General features: G+C 40.1%; 1 protein-coding gene across 2 annotated transcripts in view; it reads left to right on the top strand.

Moving 5' to 3' along the window:
* Nucleotides 1-15,293, top strand: part of slc6a8 (solute carrier family 6 member 8) — a 43,247-nt gene extending 27,954 nt beyond the window's left edge. For both annotated transcript variants that reach the window (XM_026154168.1, XM_026154169.1), the window contains exons 5-13: nucleotides 2,115-2,249; nucleotides 2,730-2,833; nucleotides 3,028-3,152; nucleotides 6,649-6,761; nucleotides 7,093-7,230; nucleotides 7,447-7,549; nucleotides 7,880-7,980; nucleotides 8,639-8,809; nucleotides 10,089-15,293. In XM_026154168.1, coding sequence (XP_026009953.1) covers nucleotides 2,115-2,249; nucleotides 2,730-2,833; nucleotides 3,028-3,152; nucleotides 6,649-6,761; nucleotides 7,093-7,230; nucleotides 7,447-7,549; nucleotides 7,880-7,980; nucleotides 8,639-8,809; nucleotides 10,089-10,223 — 1,125 coding nt within the window. In that variant the 3' untranslated portion in view covers nucleotides 10,224-15,293. The remainder of the gene's footprint in view (nucleotides 1-2,114; nucleotides 2,250-2,729; nucleotides 2,834-3,027; nucleotides 3,153-6,648; nucleotides 6,762-7,092; nucleotides 7,231-7,446; nucleotides 7,550-7,879; nucleotides 7,981-8,638; nucleotides 8,810-10,088) is intronic.
* The last annotated feature ends 7,706 nt before the right edge of the window (nucleotides 15,294-22,999 follow it).

Raw genomic sequence — 22,999 nt, 5'->3', positions numbered from 1 at the left:
CTGCAGGAACTTCCTGTTGGTTTTTATTTAATTATAGATAGAAATGTTCTGCCGTGATCCGGGTCAGGTTGCAGAGATACCCAGACCTCCTCCAACTCTTTAGGGTGGGGTTCCCAAACTAGCAGCGGCTCTACTTTGAGCACCTCATGAATGAAAGATCATCCACACAGGATGAGAGTAGTAGTGTCGTAGCAACCGTAGACCATGTGATGTGAGTAAAAATCTGAGGAAAGAAGAGCAGGCGGGTCCAAAGTTAACGTTTTCTCTGTGTTGAGGTAGGCAGCTGCCAGCGAGACATGGTGATAGTGCTGATTCAGTTATGATGGGGGGTAAATACACTAAAGAGCTGCCTGCAGAACTAGAGCCTGGGATGTCTGCTAGCAAGGAGATACATGAAGAAGTAAGAGCGCTGATGCTTTCCAGAGGAAGCTGTTTTCACGCTTGTACTCTGAGTCTTATTGTTTGGTCACGCTGCAACCAGGCTGTGACAGTTCATTTCTTACACGGTGAAGAGAGGAAAGTTTGTTTTGGTCCCTTAAATGTGAAAAACACTCAAAACCAAATCCTAACATGTTAGTTTTGGGACACAGGTTCACACGGTGTGACCTAAACGTCGAGCTCCATTCATGGGGTAGTTTACACACACATACGGTATCTCTTATGTAAGAGTCTGTGTGTGTTTGTGTTTTTAGTCTCATGGCAAGTCAAGCCGCGTTCGCAGGGCTCTCAGTACCACCAGAAACATTATCTGCTGTTTGTCTTCAGCAGGAGGCTGAAAGCTGAGCATCAGGTCAGAGCAGGGCGAGACAGCCTGAGACACACAGAGAGAAAAGAGAGAGAGACAGACAGCCAATCCAGTCACAAAGGCAAGATGTCTGCTCTTAAAGGAAACATTCGTTTGAATTAATTTTAAAAACCCACATTTAATTGGGCGTAATGTTCGACTTTTTCATTGTAGATATTAATCTTGTTTACAGTAAAGTAAACAGGCAGAGCAGACAGTAGAAGTGTGACCTCGGAGTATTTGATAGTGAGAAATGCCCACAGTCACCTTCGGCCCCAGAAAATAAGATCGCAGTGGGATTAAAGCTGAAGTGGAGTCTTGGATATGTGGAGCCACAAACAGACCCCTGGGTGATGGCGCGGTGGCTACATGCATGTTTTGTCTTTGTTACTATGAACATGTTTCTGTTACACCCTTGTCCTTACATCCAGAGATTTCTCTCTTTAGTGTCACGTGACTGTCGGATGAACAGGCTTCTTTAAAAGACCCAAAGTGAGACGACTCGTTAGCAAACCGGCCTACAGATCCTGGCATTAATCATGCTGCATATACAGAGATCTGTTGATTTATCAGTGCGATCAAATTTATATCAGTTTACATAAAAGTATCAGGATTAAAAGAACTCCCCGTGATGAACGAATGCAATGAAAATGAGAATAATATGCCAGAAATGGCTGAATAAGCAGAAGATCAAAAGGTCATGTGCGAGCTTTAAAAATATGAATCGCTTTGAGAAACGTTTCAAACAGACGACTGAAATGTTTTTTCTTATTCCTTAACACACTGAACCGAACGACCTGAGCTTCACACTGTGAGTGTGCGTCAACCTGAGAAGGTGCTCCGCTGTGATTGCACTGACACTCGACCCTAACTGGGACCCGGCGCTCTCCGTGGTGCTGAAATGCCACATTCCTCCGTGTGTGTGTTCTGTCTCAGCAGGTCTCAGATCAGGTTCATTTTGCTTTCCTCTCATTTGTTTTCGTTACCTGATTCTCATGGATTTTTTTTTAATGGCAGAAACCCCCTGGAGATTTTTAGGTCAGGAAACAAAACCCCTTCTTCTTCATTCCCCCTATGTAACACAAATTCACTTACCTGATTTTGATTAGGTAAATGAATTTGTGTTACTCCAATTCTGCAAACATAAAACTGTCAAACGCACGAAAGTTCACTGTGCATTTATCTGCAGGTGAACAATGAGACAGTCTAACCTGCTTGTTTCACAGGCAGGTGATTAAAAACAGACAAAGCGTTTCTAGTTGAAGCTTTGACAGACTGATGGATTCAGTGAAAGAAGTGTGTGTTTTATGATAGTATGGTTGTGTTTCAGATTGTGTACTTCACGGCCACCTTTCCCTACGTGGTCCTCATCATCCTGCTGGTCAGAGGGGTGACCCTGCCCGGAGCCTACGATGGCATCATGTACTACATCAAACCCAACTGGTCCAAACTGGAGGAGGCTCAGGTCAGTTCATCATCCTGAAATCTCACTTACAGGCAGACTTTGTCATTGCATGGGGCAGTTTGAATCACTGGGCCTCTCCTTCTGACATTAAAGGGTCTTCATTATAAAATTATGAATTTTAGTTTTTGTCATGTGCGTTCATGGTGAATACACCAGCAGGATTGTCTTTAGGTTGTTTAGGTAGAAGTTTTAAACCTAATGTAGGGAGTAGAAAACCGAGATATTTGTGTTAAAACATAAAAGTAACAAAGTGGCGTAAAAAAGAAATACTCAAAGTACAGATACCTGCAGTATTTGTACTTCGTTACTTCGCTCCTCTGTTGGGGTGGGTGAAGCACCTGAAAGTGCACGAGTGGGAGGTTTAAATCCAGTTTTAGGCTGTCGGGCTGGCTGTTGTTTTTTATGGCTTGAGCATCCAAGATGCTGCAGCGTTTGTCATTAAATGTTTGCATCAAACATCAAACCCATGTGACTCCACAGGTGTGGATAGATGCTGGCACTCAGATCTTCTTCTCCTACGCCATCGGCCTTGGTGCTCTGACCGCTTTAGGCAGCTACAACCGCTTTAACAATGACTGCTACAAGTACGACGCGCACACACACACACACACACACACACACACACACACACACACACACACACACACACACACACACACACTTCACCAACTCCTTCAACCTCAGTCATCATATCTAAACCCTGTGAATCTTTAAATTTACTCCACCTTAAACCTGATCGTGACCTTAAGCGCCTTGTTTCCTCTCCTCTTCCTCACAGAGATGCCTTCATCTTGGCGCTCATAAACAGCGGGACAAGTTTCTTCGCTGGCTTTGTGGTGTTTTCTATTCTTGGCTTCATGGCTGCGGAGCAGGGAGTCGACATATCGCAGGTTGCTGAATCAGGTATTTACTCACACCGGACCTGTTCTAATAATTTCCTCCAATGCACTTTTTTATTCTTGGGCTCTATTTTACACGATTCACAGTGTAAATTATTATTTTAATACGCTGCCCTTCAGTAGACCTTCAGTTCATCTGCTGTTTTAGCTCCTCCCTATAAACGCTCTCAAAAAGCTAACATCCATCTGATTGGCAAACTTCCAGAAGCCTACAGAGGGGCAGCACTGAGTACTGGTGTCCATGCTGCGCAGAAAGAAATAAGAGCTGGCTGAAACCTGAGCTTTGAGCTCATGGGGATTACTTTTACATAAGTGCACAGTGCTATTTGAACCATGTTCAATATAAACATAGAACATAGTAACATTATACACGAAACATGAGATAAAAAAATCAGATCATCTAAACAAACGGTGTCGTTGGTGGTGCTCTCCTATTTCGACCCCAAAGCCTCTGAGGCTGGTTTAACAAAAATGCATCATACTGAGCTTTAAATATAGATGGTAACTGGACTGGTTCTTACATAGTGCTTTTCTACTCACTGAGCACTCAAAGCGCTTTATACAACTCCTGCAGTCACACAAGCACTTTATCTAAGGTTTTTTTAGTGCTTCTATCTAACATTCACTCACATTCACACTCCGATGGAGTGCATCAGAGAGCAACATGGGGTTAGTATCTTGCCCAAGGATATTTGGCACGTAGACTGGAGGAGCCGGGGATCGAACCACCAACCTTCCAGTGAGTAGGTGACCAGCTCTACCACCTGAGCTGCTGCCACCCCACTGTGCTTTGGTTTTCCAGCATAACGAGGGTAACTGTTATGCTGGAAGTCAGATTGTTAGTTGTAAAGACGGAGGATGAGCAGCATCTCTGTATCACTTCTCGGGAGGAGAAACGAGACCAAGAGAGTTTCACTGTAACGATGCATTAAAATACAAAAAAAATATCCAAATCTTTACTCTCTGTCTCACACTTTTGGATGTGCGATACATTCATATAGAAGCAGCGCTTGCATCCACTGTGGTGCATGTTCCAGCTTTGATAATCCTTGTTTTAATCCAATCCAGATTCTAGGAAAAACAGGAAGGGGGAAAAAGCGTCAGGTCACATGAGGTCAGCTGATAATTGTGTAGCCTCGACGATTTCAAATGGTGGTTATAAAAATAATGATTACAGAAGGATTCACTGCACTGTAATGAAGACCTGAATGAACCTGTGTGTGTGTGCGTGTGTGTGTGCGCGCGTGTCAGACTCCAGCCAGCAGTGTGTGTATTAATAGCTAAGCATCACGTGACGTGGCATCACAAACACACCGTTATATTTAGCTTGTCCACAGAAGGCTGCAGCTCTGAGCGGCTGTTCGGATCAAAGCTTTTCATTCAAACTTAATGAAGACTTTATGTAACCACAGAGCTAATGTTTACAGCCAGGTGAGAATAGTCACATGACAGTTCTTTGGCTATTTACACCTGGCCTCTTCAGCCCCCAGATAAAGAGCAACAGTCCTGGTGGAGGCGTGGTTGTGATAAATATACAGTTTATGATAAAGGGCCAAGAATTCTGAAAACTGCAATAACTCAAGAACAAAGCGACGAGGATTTTCAGTTTGATGCTGTTGATGTGTTCAAGAGGCTGAGCTGTAACACTGTTAAACTAAAACTGATCATTTTTCCGTCCATCCATCTGATGCCCAGATCTCCAGCTCTTCTGGAGGGATACTGAAGTGTTCCCGAGCCGTCTGATAGACACGGTGTCAGCCTATTTCAACTCTCCCACTTGGAGCAGTAACTCCACCCTTTTCTGACAATCATACTCTGAGACTTGGAGGTGCTCAATCTTTCAGTCCGCTTCATTTCTGTTGTTCAGATTTATGAGCAGTTGAGAATATTTAGGTTCATTTAAGGTTCAATAACATCAGCGTTGCTGACTCACTGATTTATGGTTGTTATCGACCCTCTTATTTATGACTTTGGTCAGGTGAAAGCAGCGTGATCGATATTATTATGGAGATTTTTAAAAATCTGGGCTGGTAATAATCAAAATGAGTTTTATTGTATTTCAATTTCTCATTCATAAATTTTCAAGCCTCAGAGGTTAAACCAACAACACTACAACAAAGCCTCATCCAAGGTGTGGCATTAAAAGCATCTTATGGTAAAGTACAAGTTAAGATTATATATACACTTTATCCCAAATTATCATGCACTGTTTATCAGAAAAACTGGGATGCCAAATCAGTCAACACACCCTGTAAGAAACTAGCTTCAATAAGCTATAATAGCTCAATAAAAGTAATATAATAACGTTTAATAAAAAGGCTCAATAAGGTGAAGCTTGTACAACAGAAAGGAGCTCGGTCATACAGAAATAAAACTGCTTTATAAGTAAAAGATTAAATAACATTCAGAAGAACAACATTCAAACCAATCAATCGAATAAAGTTATTCTTTAATGTAAAACAAACAAATAAACTAAAACAAAACAGAAGATGGATCGCTGTGTTCCTCTCATGTGTGACTATAATGAGATGTGCATTAATGAGTCACTAAAGTCTTCATCGTGTTCTCATTTCATCTGCCTGAAAATATTTTCGTGTACCTCTCAGGAATGGTGTGTGTGCGCGTGTGTGTCTGTGTGTGCGCGTGTGTGTCTGTGTGTGAGGACAGGAATCTTTTTATTTAATCTTGCTGTAAAAAGAACAAAAGTAAATCCAATTTACTGAATCCAATCTGACACGTCTATACTGGTTTAAAGTATTAGCATCTGTGTGTGTGTGTGTGTGTGTGTGTGTGTGTGTGTGTGTGTGTGTGTGTGTGTGTGTGTGTGTGTGTGTGTGCAGTATTAACTGTCGGATTATTTAAGCGAGGCCTTTCACCTCGCATGCGACAGCTCTCCAGTGCATATTTCTGTGCTGCCTGATGAAACACGCCGTGATTTGTCCTGCTGTAAATATTTGTCCTGCACCTTTAATCTTTCTGCATATCAGCAAATTTATTTTGTGGTATTTGAAGCTGACCATAGCTGAGCAGATGAGACTTTTTCATAATCAGGACAAACAAGCATTTAAAGTAGAACAACCTACTTTCAAAGCTGGATGTTTTATGATGTTTCTGTTACAGCATGATGACGTCAGCCTGTTATTGCTTCATTGTGACATCGCAGAGTGTTGTGTTGAAAAAATAAAATGGGTGTTGTACAGGTCTCTCCGCGCCCTTTCATGTGATACAGTACGTGATATGGTCAAGTCAACCTTGATCGTGGATACTAACAATGACATCATGGTCAAACGCTTAGCCAACCAATTTCATATTTATGACTCTTTTCTTTTAATATTTATACTGTAGAGCCAGAAAATGAGCTGGTGGCGCTGCAGCTTTAAATTCTGCACACATTACATCTTCTGTGCACATGTTGGAAAAACATGCTGTATGAGCCAAACCTTGAGCCGCATGTTAAAATCCTGTGAAGTCTCTAATGCCTGTGTTTGTGTGTGTTTCAGGTCCAGGTCTGGCCTTCATTGCATATCCAAAGGCAGTCAGTCTGATGCCGGTGGCCCCGCTGTGGGCGGCGCTCTTCTTCTTCATGCTGCTGCTGCTCGGACTGGACAGTCAGGTGACCAACACACTCTGTATCATACCTTTAATCAGCTGCGCATTTTCTCAATAAGTTTGCAGGAGTAACATGGAAATATAAATATCTATAAATATGGGTGTCATGTGGTTATAAACTGAATTTATGATATTTCCCGCAGGATTTTGGTAAATGTTTAATAGATCAGTGGTCCTAATGCAGAGCCTTGGGGGACACCACAGAAGCAAATGATTGGAGAGAAATTTTAACTGGTTTTCAATATTTTACTTGTATTCAGCTTTATTCCTCCACTTCTGTTCAGCAAAGAGACACTGAAGACACTGTATGTCTTTCTCCATGTCTGTCCCTGCAGTTTGTCGGGGTGGAGGGTTTTGTTACCGGGATTCTGGATCTGTTTCCTGGAAAGCATTATCATCGCTACAAAAGGGAGATTGCTGTGGCGATATGCTGTTTACTCTGCTTCATTATTGACCTCTCCATGGTGACACAGGTTGGATGAACAAAGACTTTTCCCTCAAAAATTTAAATTTTTGATGATTTATACCATTTTTAAATAAACTGTCTTTTCTTACTAGCTCGTAGTAACAAAAATGAAAATGCATAACGTGTGAAGGAGCTTATGAGAGAACAAGAAACACTTCAGCTGATGAACTGGTTTACTAAATCGACACTGTTCACTGAGCCGTCTGTTCCTCTGTCTCTGCAGGGAGGGATGTACGTCTTCCAATTGTTTGACTACTATTCGGCCAGTGGGATGACTCTGTTGTGGCAAGCATTCTGGGAATGCATAGTAGTTGCCTGGGTCTACGGTATGTAATAAACACAAACACACAGTGTAGTGCTTCATAGCAACGTGATTGTAAATAGAGCCTTTGTGAAGTTTGTCAGTGAGGTAACCCATCTCAAAATAGGTCTGAAAATCATCTCAGATGATGTGATATTAGAGGTCACGGGTCAACATGTTTTTTGTCACAAGCTAATATAAAATACAATATCACAGAATAATATGGCAACAAAAGACTATTAAGCTTTGTCATAGTGTGAATACAATCATGGAGAATTTCTAGTGTTTTATGATGTGAGTGGGGAAGAATCCTCAGCATCTTCCTGTCTTTGACTTGCTGATTAATGAACTGCAGGTGCTGACCGCTTCATGGATGATGTGGCTCGTATGATCGGCTACCGGCCTTTCCCCTGGATGAAGTGGTGCTGGTCTTTTATAACTCCATGTGTCTGCATAGTAAGACTGAACAACACTATCCCATCCAGAAATAGAAACCCACAACCACACACACCAGTTTTCCTCCAGGCTATCAGGCACTAATACCAGTTTATTAAGAGCTGAGCGCATACGTACATTTTTGATTATTGTAGAGGAACAAATTCAGAAAAGATTTATATTGATTATACACTTATATTTACCTTTTGCTGTCTCTTGAGCATACAGCAGAATCATATTAAAACTAACAGGCATAGACCAACATTATTCATCAGTTCTGCTGTGACAACATAATGAAATCTCACAGTATCAACACCACAAATCATGTAAATCATCATCATCATCATCATCAACTTTATTTATAAAGCACTTTAAAACAACCACAGCTGACACAAAGTGCTGTACATTGGAACTGTAAAATAAAATTACATGAGATATAAATAAAAAACAAATAAAAGAAGAGTGAAATCATTAATTAAATAACTACTGCATTAAAAAAGAAACTAAGTCTCACTGAGGTTAAAAGCCAAGGAATAAAAGTGGGTTTTAAGACGTGATTTAAAAGTGGACAGTGAAGGGGCCTCTCTAACATGCATGGGCAAATTATTCCATAATTCCATAATAAATGATGCCAAATATGTGCCAATCTTCCTCTTTAATCTCCCCTTTCTTCCCGTAGGGTATCTTTCTGTTCCACCTGGTGAACTATAAGCCCCTGACCTACAACAATGTGTACGTGTACCCATGGTGGGGCGAGGTGATCGGCTGGTGTCTGGCTCTGTCCTCCATGCTGTGCATTCCTGTCAGCCTTCTCTACAAACTCTTTAGAGCCAAGGGAACCTTCAAAGAGGTAAGCGCCAGCTCACCCTGGACGTGCACGCTGAAACAAAGGGTTATGAATGTATTTAAAAAGCATAGGTACAGACTTACCTCACATGCAGACTTTAAATTGACCTAAAACTGATGTAGTTACTATCCAGATAACAAAATTAGCCGAGACCACAAAAAGTTTTACATTTAGATTTTATAAGGTAAAAATGTAAAAGGCAAACCTCAGTCTACCTGAAATTTGGTTTAAAATAAGGTTTTATGTAACTGTAATGTATGTCCCAGCGCTCGTAGCTCGGTATGAAGAGCAGAACATGTGACTTAAACTAATGCAAACACTCCTATTGAGTGACAGCAGAGGTCATTTCTAAGATATCACATCACGCTGCCCAACTTTATATAGAGTCGTTGTTGTAATATAAGCACACGTGGTGACACATGTTACCCTTCAAATTCTGGGAAATATACCTTAAATGAATAATAAAACACATGCAACATTACAGATGAATTAAACTTTTCTTCTCTGAACGTTCTGGTTTCTAAGCTTGTTGAACCAACTTTGGCTAAGAATTTTTATTTTACAGTTAATCACCTGCTACAGTTTTGCAGAACAATTAACTTTAACGCAGCTGTATTAAATACAAATAAGTCAATAAACATGCATCATGCATCATGATAAGCTCAAGGATCTGGAAGTGACAGGTTAAGTTCGATGGAGAGGGGAGAGCGAGTACAGTTGGACTGGTGCTGTTGTAGAAAGTCTGGAAACATCGAGCTTTCTAGCTAGCACCTACACCTCTGCTGAAATGGGTTAACTTGACTTATGAGTGTAACAGAGGGGCACATAGAAGGTTAGGTGGTGGATTGGTTGGAGAAAATCACCAAACTACCGGTTGCTCCCCTGAGGTGCTGGCTGCCACTAGTTCTCCTTGACAGATAAGTTGTCATCTTCCATGCTAATTTTAGGTGACCATGGCCATCAGCTAGTGATCAAAGCAATCACAAGGATGTTTTAGGAACAGTATTGTCTTTGAGACCTAGTGACAGACTGCAACCTCTTACAACCAGTTGGAGGATAGCAAGACATATTTTTGTGACCGAGGCCTCACTAAGGAAATTTTGTTGGGTATACGTCTAGAGACACAAAAAGTATTTGCTTTGAAATGGAGATAATTTAGTTTGCACAGTCCAGGTCAGCATGTCTAACTTCTAAACAGGAAAAGCTTTAATCAAACCAAGCGATTCCTCCAGATCACATGACTTGCAATCTGTGTGACCACGTGTTTGTTGATGTCTTGCAGCGTTGGGCCCACCTGACCACTCCGGTGTGGGGAGCCCATCACTTGGAGTACATGGCCCCGGATATCAAGTCCTTGAGCTCCATGTCGCCTGGCATCGATGACAACAAAGTCATCATCTTCGAGAGTGTCATGTAGGCAGGACTCCATCCCCGTCCATCCATCCACCTCCGACCAGACAACTGACAGCACCACACTCGACCTTCAGCTTTACCTCCAACCCATACAGAGGCCTCAGAAAGGACTCGAAGTGATTGATTAGATTTGTGGACTGATTGATTGCCTTTGCCCTTCGATTAATTGATTGATGGGTCTCCTTGGACCTATTGATCAGTTGGTCTCTTCATGTCACCAAAATAACCAACGCTAAAGATTTTTTTTTAATACCTAGAAAAGAACAAAACAGAAGAGGAGTGACACAGCTCCTTCAGAAAGCTTCATAATTCCAACAACCACGAACAACCGGGAAAAAGAAATACTCTGCATGAATGTGGATAAAATGCTAAATAAGGGTAATCTAAAGTTTTCACTAAAGGCAGAATCATTTTGTGTTCTCTAAAAATACAAAACAAAAGAGTGTCTGCTGTCGAGGTCGAAGTCAGAGGTCAGTTTTCCTCCATCACCGATGATCGGTAGTATCAATGCTCTTCTCTCTGGGTGGGTGGGATGAAACGTTAACTAATAAACTGCCATTACATACAATCATCTCATTAAATGTTAAAGGGACTTGTGCTCACTGATTTTTATTTTAAAAAATGGCGGTTTATTCACACAGAGTTGTAGACAGACAGACTGACTGACCCCCAGAAAATTAACAGAGGTCATTTGCTTTGCAACAGGATTTAATAAATGACAGGAAATAGTCTGAGACGCAGTCCCGTCATCAAACATAAAAATGGAAGAAAAGATCAACCGAGAACCAGAACTATCGGGTTGAACGATCTCCGGGACTGGAGAGTAAAAAGTTCAACCTCCTGTTATCAAGCAAACCAGCGGTCCAGGAAGCCAGACTGTGCTCGGAGTCCTGAAAACACCCTCAGACACCCTTTGAGCACTTTGATTGTTGAGGCCCAAATCCTAAAACTCAAACTGATGCCCTGATTCCTTTTGAACGTTTCAATATATCGGTGCAGCTCTGCTGAAGCTAAATACTACAAATCACCAGCTTTTTACTACTGATCCCAGAACAGTCCTGGCTCCTGAGCAGTGTCGTGCTTCTCTGACCGCTGACCTCTGATCTGCAACAACAGATCTGATCTCAGAGGGAAATGTCCAGAGAGACTTCAGTCAGAGTTATAACAAGGACTTTAAATTGAATCCAATCAAAAACAATTAATAAGATCAGTAAAATCTCCTCAGAGCTTTTAACCCCAACCACATGCAAACACACAGATGCCGTCAGCTGTTGAAACTGATTTGAAACTAGACTGAAATCTCACTGGATCTGACCTTTAACCCTTCCCTGTCATGTGTCTGACCTCCCTGTGAGGAGGTTCAGGCCTGTGTGCGAATCAGGTCAGAGGTCGGGCTTCGTTCAGTGTCCCCCAGGTTGACTGAAGTGCCAAATGGGGCGCTGCCCGCCCTGCAGGGCTGATCCTAGACCAGGACTCCAGGCTGCCAAAATCAACCTGTTAGCTCTTCTCTCTGCCTCGTCTCTGTCTCATCGATGCTGCAGTCCTCCATCCAAACCTCACTTCTTCCTACTGAACCACTGATGGTGGCACCTTCCATCTCACATTCTCAGTTTCATACGCCTAAACTTTTCCTGTGTGATCAGAGTTCATATCATTCTAGCCATTTGTTTTAAGGGCCTCCCTTTGGGTGTAGCTCCTCACAAAAAGCAACGCTGCCTCTGTATGTGGTTAACCTCGTCTCCGCACAGTAATGGAAATTAGACATTCACACTCTAGTGACTGCTCTGTACGTAAAACCACCAAGAGGTCCAATATTAGAATCTATCACAAAACATTTAACAGGTTTCTAAGATTCCTCAAGAAAAAGAAATATCGATGTGAGATTGGTTTGAATAAAATACTTTCTGAATTGAAATAAGAAAACTAGCATCAATAAAATGGTAATATAAGTACAACGGTGCTCTTCCTTACACAATGCATCGACTGAGTAACACTAACTCACATTCATGAAGTTAGACTGCAAAATAAACTAAAACAAGAAATCACTCACACACTGTCAGTCGTAGACAAATTTATGTAACTGTACACAATTAAATATTATTTGTGTAAAATTAACAGCAGAAAATGACAGTAAGGGGTCATTTGTATTGCTTAAACTGATAAATATGATTTAGCTGGGTGCTACACCTTTTTTTTTTTTCTTTAACTGAAAAATAGCACGGGGCTAATTTCTAGTGTTAATGATTTTATAACGTTGGAAATGTGTGAACCCTGTGCAAATCGTCTGCACAAAAAAGCCCCACACAGATGAGCAGACACTAAAGTACTGACACACTTCAAACAGTGTTTAAATTTAAGAAAAATTGCTGAAGTGAAATATGAACCTCAAAATTAGCTACAAAAACTATCAACAGGACTTCCACTGATTTGCTTAGTGGACCCAAAATGCACCTTTAGTCTGGAGACCAGAAAAAGACCTGATTTGACTTTAAAACCGAGTCCGTGTTCACCTGCCGTCCGGTCAGCTGGTGGAGAGATGAGAGCCGGAGGACTCAGTGTGGTGCCAAGCATTGCCTTACATTGTTGTCTTAACTCTAGAGCCTGAACGGTTGACTAGCCAAACCCAGAGCCCTACAGGACGTCCTGTGTATGGCTCTGGTTTATATCAAACCAATCAGCAGTCTGCGGGGGCGTGTCTATAACTCTGTCTCCTAGTAACCCCTCACCATCCACCCATCATGGGGAACTATAACAATTAGAATGTCAAATATGCGAAAATTACCTACATTTGCACATTACTGTAAAAAAAATAAAAAAAATAAAGAAATAATGTTGCTAGCACTTTAAAAAAAGAATCGTGTTAGAAATCGCGTTTTGTTTTACATATTGTAAGATGAATCAGATTTATTTTATGGAGGCTTTTATTTTGCTGATACATACAATATGACAAATATATATATATTGAATATCTTTGTGTGTTATCTATATTTGATGCAGTATATAATTGCGATGATGATGATGATTTCTGGCTGATTGTTCACGTTTAGCTGGCAAGCACAAGCAAAGCGGTACCTCGAGCTTCAGGCTACCTCACTCCTCATTCAGACTTTCAAAGCAAATTTCTTTTGGCTTTTTATGCAAAGTTTTGTCAGCAGTACCGGCTGGTAGCAGGAGGGGATTGTGGGAACCTTTACAGTTCTCCGACACCAATGAAAACAAAAAGTCATGCTTTAAAACAACTTAAACTGGGGATTTTTATGTTGAATTTTTTTTTAAATTTAATGTTGCTGATACACACTGATACTGCGAGGCCTTTGACCAGGTGTATGACTAGCTAACGTGAACAACCAGCGTAGGGCGGGGCTATTATTCCGGCGGGCTTGCTGCGATGCAGTGATATGAAGACTGTCGAGGTTTCGTGTGGATCTGAGCAAACTTCAAAAGGGAATTGTTGGGTTCTCTCTTTTACTGACTTCTAATGTTCAAAGTGCTCAAGTGTTTGAAGAGTTTTAGCTTTAGATGATTTTTATTCTTTGGGTTTTAAATCAATATCAGTGTTCTCCCAACGACCCCCCCACGGCTCTCACGTCATTACTTGAGTTTGATAGAAAAGTATGACAAACAATCCTTTAAAGTAAATTTGCTGATAATTGCTGTAACTGCCATTTGAAGTAATTAGGAAGCTCCTGCCACTCACTGTCTCAGTATAGTGAGGTGGTCAGGCCTGGAGTGACAATGCCAACATGCGTGCAGCTGAAAAGATAAACAAAACAAACACTAAGATACTCCACCGGTTAGTTTAAGACCTTAATTACAGCCAGATACCCAAGAACGTGAAGAACAGCATTAGCAGAATCAGCAAAACAGACACAAATCTGGTTTCTGTATTTAATCTCTGGCTTAAAGCCCTGTTCAGTCAGAACGGATGGAGGTTTTTAATCCAGTCAAATAAACGAGTCGGATGAAATGGTTGAGTTCAAAAACCTGCATCCTTTACAACAATGATAACAGTCGCCCTCTATCATGTTTGGTTTATGCAAAGTAAGAAGTCAACATAGCATAATGGACACAAACAAGACAAACTCAGTCATTTTCAGACCAAATGGAAACCTAATTATGAAGACCAACCAAAGGGACTTAAAAACAGTATTTGGGCTGTAAAGTCAAACATCATCTGCATAAAAAAAATGCTTCAAAAACACAATTCTTTGGATTTGGTATGACTTCTACTATTCAATTATATCAATACCTCTGATGTAAATCTATATTAAAAGTTTGATGTTTTAAGAAAAAGCCCATAGTTAGCCTGAGAATCTTCCCGTTTTCTTCAGAGTCAGTGACCTGAAAATAATTGTGCTTCTCGCTGAGAAAAACGTGAACAAATCAAAAATAAGGGAACAAAAAATAATGTATAAGAGAAAAATAAAGAAGGGTTTTAAATTGGAGAAAGAAGAGGAATCCTGCTCATGAGGAGCTTGTTGTGGTTGGAACTTTTACAGTTACTACCCAAATACACAAAAGACTCTCTTACAATTCTCAAAGAGAAAACCACCTTAAATGGGGTTTAAGGGAAAGAGTGCAGAGCTCAGATGAGCCAGTTCCCAGAATGTTTAGGATTCATCTGTCGATCAAACTTTTCATATTTAAATGAGAATCTAAAGCGAGGATGCCTTTTGTGCAGCGTTCTGCTGCAGTGTGCTGGGACGTCTTCTAGGAGCCAAAACAAAAGTCATCAGCTCAAAAATACTTCAATACAAACCCTTCTTTCAGTTATTGTACACAACTAATTCAAGAATGGATCAAAGACAAAAAGTTTCTAATTTTTAAAATGTACAGATGACTCACTAAGTTATCAGTAACTAATGTCACTGATAACTATTTCATTAGTAAAACTAAGCTTGCAGCAATAACCAATCAAACTCACAGTTTAATGTTCAATGTTTGATTTTTTTAAAAGTTGTATTGTAGTGTTCTCGTCTTGTTTCCGGACTGGAGCCTGGGTGGGTCAGAGTGTGAAAAAACAAAAAGAATCTACAGCCATTTAAGAAAATGAACATGTATGTTACAAAATCAATGTTGTTTCATGTCAGTTTGTGTGCTCTTCTGCCAAAACACATGTTGTGACAGAGTCATTAATCCAAAACTGTGACTGGAAACGGCCAGGCTGGATGCTGTAAAACACACCTGCACAGGTGCAGGGAGGTGGCTCTTTTTAGTTTTCCTCACTCAGGCTGAAGTGAGTGATGTCACAGGTGATGGTGTGAACTGAACATGCTATGCAAACGGTTGTGCTTCAGCCTGCGTGTTTCTGGACGAACAATCAGACATTCAGACAACAAAAATGACCCAATCTGGATTCTCACAGTGAGAAATGTTCTGGTCTCATCTGGACTGAAGCCACACTTTACTATTTTTTTTAAATAAACAGTAACTGATGTAACTGACCTTTTACATATCAAACTTTTTAATGCCTGCCTGTTATTTTCATTTTCAGACAAGTATTTAAAAATAAAAAACAAACAAAAACTGATTTTTAAAGAGTAAGAACTAAAATAAAGTAAAAATAAGTCAAACATCGATGTGTTGTACTCAGAATGTGAAAATCTTTAGCAAATTACTTTTATGCAGCATTTTGAAATGCACATCCAGAATGTATCCATAGTTAAATTTTTTGAGATCTTTTTTTGTGCCGAAATTTTTAATGCTAATTTGCAGTTGTAAAAATTAAATCAGAAACGTAGCATTAAGGACGACAGAAATCACACCTGAAACTTGGTGATGGAACAACTAGCAGAGCAGAAAAGGCTCTTGTGTTCAGTTTTTAAGTTTTATATTTTAATTCAATAAAGTTAAAACTTTTAAAATCTTATGAAAGAGAACAGAACGGATGCTTTTTTTACATTTAAATTTTATCCCTGAACTTGTCCATGTTGCTCTGACTGTCCGATTGTTCACTTCAGGTTTTTGATAAATGATACTTCGCTCAGCTGGTTTCCTTCAGTGGAGAGCGTTTATTTCCCAGAATCCTCCTGCTGTTCTCAGACCCATATAAAGTAGATAACACTCACAGCAGAGATGTTAGCAGAATGTTTAGCGGTTATTTTACAGCCGATAAGTTGCCAAAATATTTAACATCCAAATAAACCAGAACTACGGAAGCCTAAAAGGGAACACGCAAAGAAACGAGATGATGCATTAAGGTTTCGTTTCTTGACGGAACAGGAAGGTTTTCTGGGAAAAGCAAATAACTGGTGCTGTGGAAAAACAACCAAAAATATCACTGTGTGAAATATTTTTTTGGGAAGCTAACCTCAGGTGGGATTTTTGCAGCAGTGGAACCAGCAGGAGGCGCTCTCCTCCCCTGGGAAATGTCATCAAGTTTGGGTTGGAAACAGAGACAGAGACCCCTGACAATTAAAACCTGCTGAAATCAATTAAGGGTTCAATAAAAACACTGACGTGTACACAAGATCAAGCTAAAATTGGAAGTCAAGTGAGTGAAATGACTGTCACAGTAGCTTCCACTGAAGGCAAAGTACAAAACCAAACAACCATCCAATCACAGTCAGGCAAAAGTACCGTAGCTAAACATCATCTCATTAACTGAACCCATTCACTGTAACAGATTCTGAGTGAACGTGTACACGCAACAGACAGGAAAGACTTCAGCCAGCAGGTCCTGCCTCTGTCCCAGCTCAGACACAGCTACATGGTGCCCTCAGTGTTGTAACTGTGTCTTTGTGATTTGTGTAAACCACAGTCCTCCATACATAACTGTAGAGCAGACTCTTGATTAAGTAGCTTAACGAAGTAACTAGTAGTCGTGCTAATGATAATAACGTAACTCGGGGGCTTCATGTTAACGAGTCACCAGCCAAAAATTTTGCAGAGTCAATGTTAAAGAGTTAACTTTGAGCCCTGTCGGTGTCACCTGTGTTTCATCGACCTTTGACCCCTGCGAGGGTCTCCATGCTGCCAGCTGCTGTGATCACTGTGCTCATTCACCACCCAGTAAACTAACAGCAATAAAACTAATGTCACAACAAACAGCTGATCTATCTGTGTGGTTATTGGAGTATATAAGGTCCACTGAAGGAGAGTTATTAACTGGTTACATCCCACTGGTTTAACGTTCACATTAATAAAACTTCACTTCTTTTATTCACACTTTATTATTTTGTCAATCACAGACTCAGATTTTCAGGAACCTAAAGCAAAAAACAGACTGATTCAGTCAATGGACGTCTCTCTGTGACCAAGAGGAGAACATTTCATTTGTTTACATAAAGACAAACAAAAGTTAATGATAGAGTTCCACAAGGTTCTTTGCTGGGGCCAATACTTTTTCACCATCACACTTCCCTCACACAACACTGCTCTACAGCCAGAATGCTTCTGCCCCTTATGTAGTCAAACATTGGTGACTGTGGTACTGAAACTGATGCTTTAATCTATTAGTTGGCTCCAGTTTTAATGGGATGCTGCTATTTCAGTGCTGAAAGTGAAAGTTTTTAACTTAAATTGGGAAAATGTCTTCATATACATCATAACGCCTGAATTTTAGAAAAGATTAGATGCTAATTTTAGATGGCCAGTCTTCTTAAATAACTCATTCAACTTTAATGAAATTATGATTGTATTAATTTTACTATAACAATTAACAAATGATAACTTTTCAACCTTCTGACCTCATATGTGACCTTGTTAGTATCCTTTTTAAAGCATGTAAAAATACACCACAGGTAATGTTTTTATTTTTCTTCCACAACAAGCTTTTGAAAGTACTGTTCTTGAGAGATCACTGGACGGACTTGGGAATATGTGGCATAAATTGGATGGATTGATGTCTTCTCATCCATACACAGACACGTAGCCAAGTGATGAAACCAACATATCTGCATGTATAATATTCTGGGTAAATGCTGAAACTGATGCTTTGTCGCAACATCCTACCCTCACACACCTTGACTTTCCTGGCAGCCTTTGAGAGGGAATAATTCTCATAATTTAATATTTTATAAGATGTCTACTCTATAATGACATTCTTTTTATGAATAATTACAAAAAAGGTGACATATCAAACGACAATTAAAAGGTGAGAAGACAAGAAGCTTATCATTTATGACTAAAACTCATCTAAACATTAAATAGTTTGGAATCGGCTATTTTCAATGTTATATTTTTGGATTCAGCTCTTCAAAAAAAGAATAATGTTATCTTGGAAGTAGATGTCTTCTGAAAAATTGTTGACAATTATAATACAGCCAAACACAACATACAGTTCCTTCACTCTGCAGATGACACCCAAGTCTTTATGCACAAGTCTATCTAAGACAGTTAAATTACAAATTTATAAAATATCTGTAGCATCTATCTGTAGATGGGGTTGTTTGTAGTAGGGCTGCCACAAACGATTATTTTGATAGTCGACTAATCACCGATTAATTTTGCGATTAGTCGACTAATCAGATCATGCATCCATCGGACAAAACGTACAGCTTATTGCACCAGCAGCATCTGCTCTTATATAACTATCATTAGCTTACAGCTTTAAGTGTTTCAGGTATGTGCTAACTAAAAATAAAGACAAGATGATAGTTTATTAAATTTTAATAAAATTTGCTGATTGTTTCAGTGAAGTTTAATAAACTCTTTGCTATCTAAAATATAACAGGACACCAGAGTATATTCTCAAGCATCTCACACTTCTTCACACAAGCTGTCTGCTTGTCATGACGTTTATTCAGCTGTGTAAAAACTATAACTTTAATCTCAGCCAAACCAATTTACTCAGGAACAAATAAAATATTGAAAAAAGCCAAACAATAACATTTGTAATTTATCTAAGTGACTCATATATCATGTTTAACCTGAGTAGCGAAAGACGGCGGTGGGTTTGAAAACGATTTGCCGGGAGTCCGGTGTTCTCACAGCTCTAGTGACCTAGCCCCCGCCTAGCTATCGAGCTAGTGGGTAACAGACGTCTCCGAAAACATCGGAGTGCTTTTGAAAATATGCGGTGTCTTGATAAACTGAGCAGATATTTGAGGTTTACACAGCTACATTCTCGCCTGAAAATATGTTAAACGTTTATTTTGTGACCCAGAAAGAATAATAAGAGTAATATTAAAACTAACTAGCTGCCGCCATTGTTGGAAACTAAGCTGGGCCGCGCTATGAATTCTGGGATACAGCTTCTTCTTCTTCGGGGTTTAACGGCAGCTGGCATCCTTGTACATGCAGTGCTGCCATCTTCTGTTTCAGTCCGTTATTACACTCTTAAATCCTGCCACTTATTCCTGCGTCTTTTGTGATCTTACAAAGCTTCAAACGACGCGTCGACTATTAAATCAGTCGTCGACGATTTTAATAGTCGACGTAATCGTGACTAGTCGACTAATCGTGGCAGCCCTAGTTTGTATTTGATGTAGCACAGACTGTGGAAATTCCCATTTTTGTGTCACCTACTGACTTCTAAACTTTGCATTTTGAAGCCTAAACATTTGCAATTTGGCAGCTACCATTTTATTTTTTAGAGTGATCATATTTAGACAAGAGTTCTGAATAATTTGTTAGCAAACCACATCCACCATACTAAGCACCAGATTAGTCAAACTAAGTAGCAGCATTTCACTCAGCAGCGCTGGGAGGCAGACTTGTTGGGCAGTATGTGAGATTATTCCATAAAAATGATGCAGAAAGTACCAGCACAGTGAAGGGGTTCAGTTCCAAACTATAACTTTAAACCTTAACATTACCCATATGGATAAGTTATTAAGAAAACTAGCCCATTATACAATTGCTATGATGGGAGAAATAAGCCAGAAAAAAACAAGAACAACAAAAACAGTTTAAAAGAAGAAACATTTGCACCTGGATGTAAACATGTTATTTTCATCTCTAAATTTATATATTTTAAAATAAGAGTCTGTCTCTATTAACTCCAATGGAGGCAGCTTCAAGTGGTAACTAGAGGAACTTCAGCTTTGAGTACTTGTATGCTAGCTTAATCTTTCAGCCCTGCAGGTTGTTGCTTATACACTGAAGCCACTCTCGTGCACTGAAATGTCCTTGGCTTTATCCATGAGCACACAATTTAAAAAACAGTTAAGAACTAGACAGTATTTCAGTGCGTCACATTTGGTTTACACTAAACTTCATTACCTGTGTGCTGCTCCAGGTGAACAAAACAGGAGGCAGAGGGCGGAGCTGGACCAAACCATCTGCTGTCACCACATGGAGGAGGGGAGTTGAAGTTCTCCAGGGCCCGCTAATGGACTGGACATTTGATTCAGATGTGTTGACCCAGGGTGAGATCTAAAACCTGCAGGACACCGGCACTTGAGGCCTGGAGTTGCCCACCCCTGCTTTATGTACTGAGTTTGGTTATTGGCCCATTTCAGTGCTGAACAGCTCACCTGTAAGTCTCCTTCTTCTCCCATTGTGCTCCATAGTCTCTCACTTTCTGGTAGTGCATATCATGTTGTGAAATCTTCCATTTTCGACAATTTCCCACATAAAATAGGTTTTATTTATTACACTAGAGGTCTTTAAACTGAGGGTCATACAGCCCCCACAGGTGGGGAGAGTAAATATAGAATTAAGAATGAATGAAGTTCAATGAATCCGACTTCTGTGGGGAAAATAAAAGTTTGCAGAAGGACTTGTTTTGGCTGCTCTGCATGCTCTTCTTCACTACATCCATGCATAATGTTTGCGGTCTTCCTCTTTTCCTCCTGCCCTGTCCCTCCTCTTGCTCGACGTCCTGTCTTTTTGTCAGTGCACTATGTCCAAACCATTTATCACAGCAGGTCTCTCTACCACCTTGTAAACCTCTGCTCCACTCTTGCTGCCACCCTTCTGTAACAAATTGCTCCAGACACTTGTCTCCACCTACTCCACCCTGTCTGTGCTCTCTTCTTTCCCACTCTCATGCACTGTCAATTGCTTTGGATGCTTGATATATTTTAAACTATCTCGAGCCGATCCATGACGGCCACTCCAATCATAATCAGATTTAAAATCAGGATTTTCAGAAAGAGTTTGAGAAGCAGACCTCTAAATTGTTTAGGTAAGGTAATGGAATATTAAAACATTATTAAAATATTAAAACTCTGGGTGTACGTACGCTTGCCTCAATGATCCATTAAAATCAATCATGGTCTATTTCTAATGACTTCACTGATTTGAAGATGTTTGTGTGTAATTATTTTATTTAAGCTTATTGAAGCTGATTGCTTCAGTAAATTGCAGCCAAACTGTGTCATCCATTTACTCTCACAAGGGACACGGCGTTAAACTGGTTCGACTTGGGGGTGACAAACACCACTCGGACAAATTTTGATCTATTTTCCTTTTGTTATCCAAATTTATTCCAGATCATCACAGAGCTCTTCTTACTCAGATATTGTGCACCACATCTGTAATTCAATCTGCCAACAGAGTGCAACTGGTGACCTGTGTGAATATAAAATGACACTTTGCATCTGTTGAGCTTCAAGTGTCAAATCAAATATCTGAAAACGCTTTTAGAAGCTCAGCCTGGCTGTAACTGATCTCACTCACTCACACACACACACACACACACACACACACACACACACACACACGTGTCGAGCAGCTGCTAAATATACCTTTAAGTCGGTGTGCCCTCCACTCAATAATGTGTTGATCCTGGAGACCAGCATAGAAAAAAAAAGGACTAAATGTTTTATTCAGTTCAGTTCAGTTAGTGTCTGAGGTCATAAACTGCGCTTCATTCAAAGTTTTAAGAATTTTCCTGGACCGACTGAACTTCAGTTCTTGAATTCTAACAGTTGTCAAACAGGGCTGTCAGCTGTCTGCCAACCGGACTTTTGCACTGCTGATGGTCTCAACCTCATTAAGAAGGCAAGAAATACCACAAATGAGGCACAAAGCACAGATGTGAAGTGAAACCATCTCAGGTGACTTCATCATGAAGCTGACTGAGAGACGTTCAAGGGTTTGCAGCGCTGGTAACAAAACAAAGGGCGGCTACTTTCAGGAATCTATAATATAAAACATATTAAGACTTATTTAGGATTTATTTTGTTTGCTCCGTACTTTTGCATGTGTTCGTTCAGTTTTGATGCCTTCAGGAAGAATGTACAATTTAAATATTCATGAAAATAAAAGTTTGTGTCCAAACTTTTGGTAGTATATTTGTTTGTATTAGGGTCCTGGTACTCAGGTTTCACCTCTCAGTCCAAAATACACACTTATTAGGTTCATTTAGGTTCTCGAACTTTTTCACAGAGACCCCACAACGTTTCTCAGTCCATTACAAAAAAAAGGTTTCAAGTAGACACCGAGCGGTTAAGAAGACGGATGGATGGTCAGAGGCTCGGCCCAAAAAGTCCAGTATTCCACTCGTATTTAACAGATCACCGTATGGCCATCTGTCAGTTATTGTGTCAGTGTTATGAGGCCAAATCTTTGAGGACATTTGTTCACATTAAGTTTCTTAACTCTACTTTCAACCACAACTGCGTGCCAAGTCCTGTACGCTGAACCTAATTCTATCCCATCAAACCTAAACCCTGAAACAGACACAAACTTTTAAGAAAATGTTTTTACTCCGATCAGTTTTTCACTTAGTCTTTGGTTTAGACTTATGGCAGAATATCCTTATAGCTGTCCTCGTTTCCAAACTGTAACTTTATGACTGTGATCGGTCTTGTTGTCCTCCTGTGGTCATGTGATGTGTTTAAGAAACATCTAAGAAAAGTAAAGCAGGCTACAGTCCATGTTAAAGGAGAT

This window comes from Astatotilapia calliptera, chromosome 20 (assembly GCF_900246225.1).
Source record: "Astatotilapia calliptera chromosome 20, fAstCal1.2, whole genome shotgun sequence".
NCBI lineage: Eukaryota > Metazoa > Chordata > Actinopteri > Cichliformes > Cichlidae > Astatotilapia > Astatotilapia calliptera.
This window is presented reverse-complemented; position numbering and strand designations above follow the sequence as displayed.